The 682-nt window shown below is 67.6% G+C and overlaps 1 protein-coding gene across 1 annotated transcript in view; it reads right to left on the bottom strand.

Moving 5' to 3' along the window:
* SLC30A1 (solute carrier family 30 (zinc transporter), member 1) overlaps nucleotides 1–680 on the bottom strand; it is a gene marked incomplete at its 5' end in the record, with an annotated part of 7,555 nt that extends 6,875 nt beyond the window's left edge. Inside the window, one exon of the mRNA XM_005865184.2 lies at nucleotides 83–680. Within this exon, the coding sequence (XP_005865246.1) occupies nucleotides 83–680 (598 nt within the window). The remainder of the gene's footprint in view (nucleotides 1–82) is intronic.
* Between the last annotated feature and the right edge of the window lie 2 nt (nucleotides 681–682).

Here is a 682-nt window from a genome sequence, read left to right as displayed (position 1 = left end):
CGTGTGGCCCATCCCGCCCCGGGCCAGGCTAGGGTCTCGGCTCCTCAAACCCAACCACCTGAGGCGGCGACTCTCTCCTCACCTGTCCCGCCCAGTTTGAGCCCGTTGGAGTTGCTGCTACCGGCCACCAAGGTGTTGGTCTCCTCCTGGTCGGGTCTCTGGCCGCCCGGGCTCCTGTGGTCGCTGTCCCCGGGGCGGCTGCTCTTGCCGCGGACCCCCTTGGTGTGGCCGTGACCCCCGTGCGAGTGGCCGTGGCCGGAGTTGTTGCCGAAGCCGCTGTGATGGTGGAAGAGGCACAGCCCCAGCACGTTGACCACCAGCCCTGCCACGCCGACCGCGAGGACCATCAGCGGCTGCTGCATCTCGTGCGGCTCGATGAAGCGCTCGATGGCCTCCAGCAGGATGGCGAAGCAGAGGCCGGTCAGGAAGATGGCGTTCACCAGAGCCCCCATCACCTCGGCCCGGATCCAGCCAAACGTGTTCTTCTGGGTGGCGTGGGTCCGCTGGGCGAAGCGCTCGGCCACCAGCGCCACCACGAGCGCCAGCACGTCCGACAGCATGTGGAAGGAGTCGGAGAGCATCGCCAGCGACGAGGTCACCTGGCTCACCACCATCTCCAGCACCATGAACATGAAGGTCAGCAGCAGCATGCACAGAAGCCGGCCCCGGTTCCGGCTCCAGC

The sequence above is a fragment of the Myotis brandtii genome, unplaced genomic scaffold, assembly GCF_000412655.1.
Source record: "Myotis brandtii unplaced genomic scaffold, ASM41265v1 scaffold197, whole genome shotgun sequence".
NCBI lineage: Eukaryota > Metazoa > Chordata > Mammalia > Chiroptera > Vespertilionidae > Myotis > Myotis brandtii.
The sequence above is the reverse complement of the archived record's forward strand: the minus strand, read 5'-3'. Positions and strand labels throughout refer to the sequence as shown.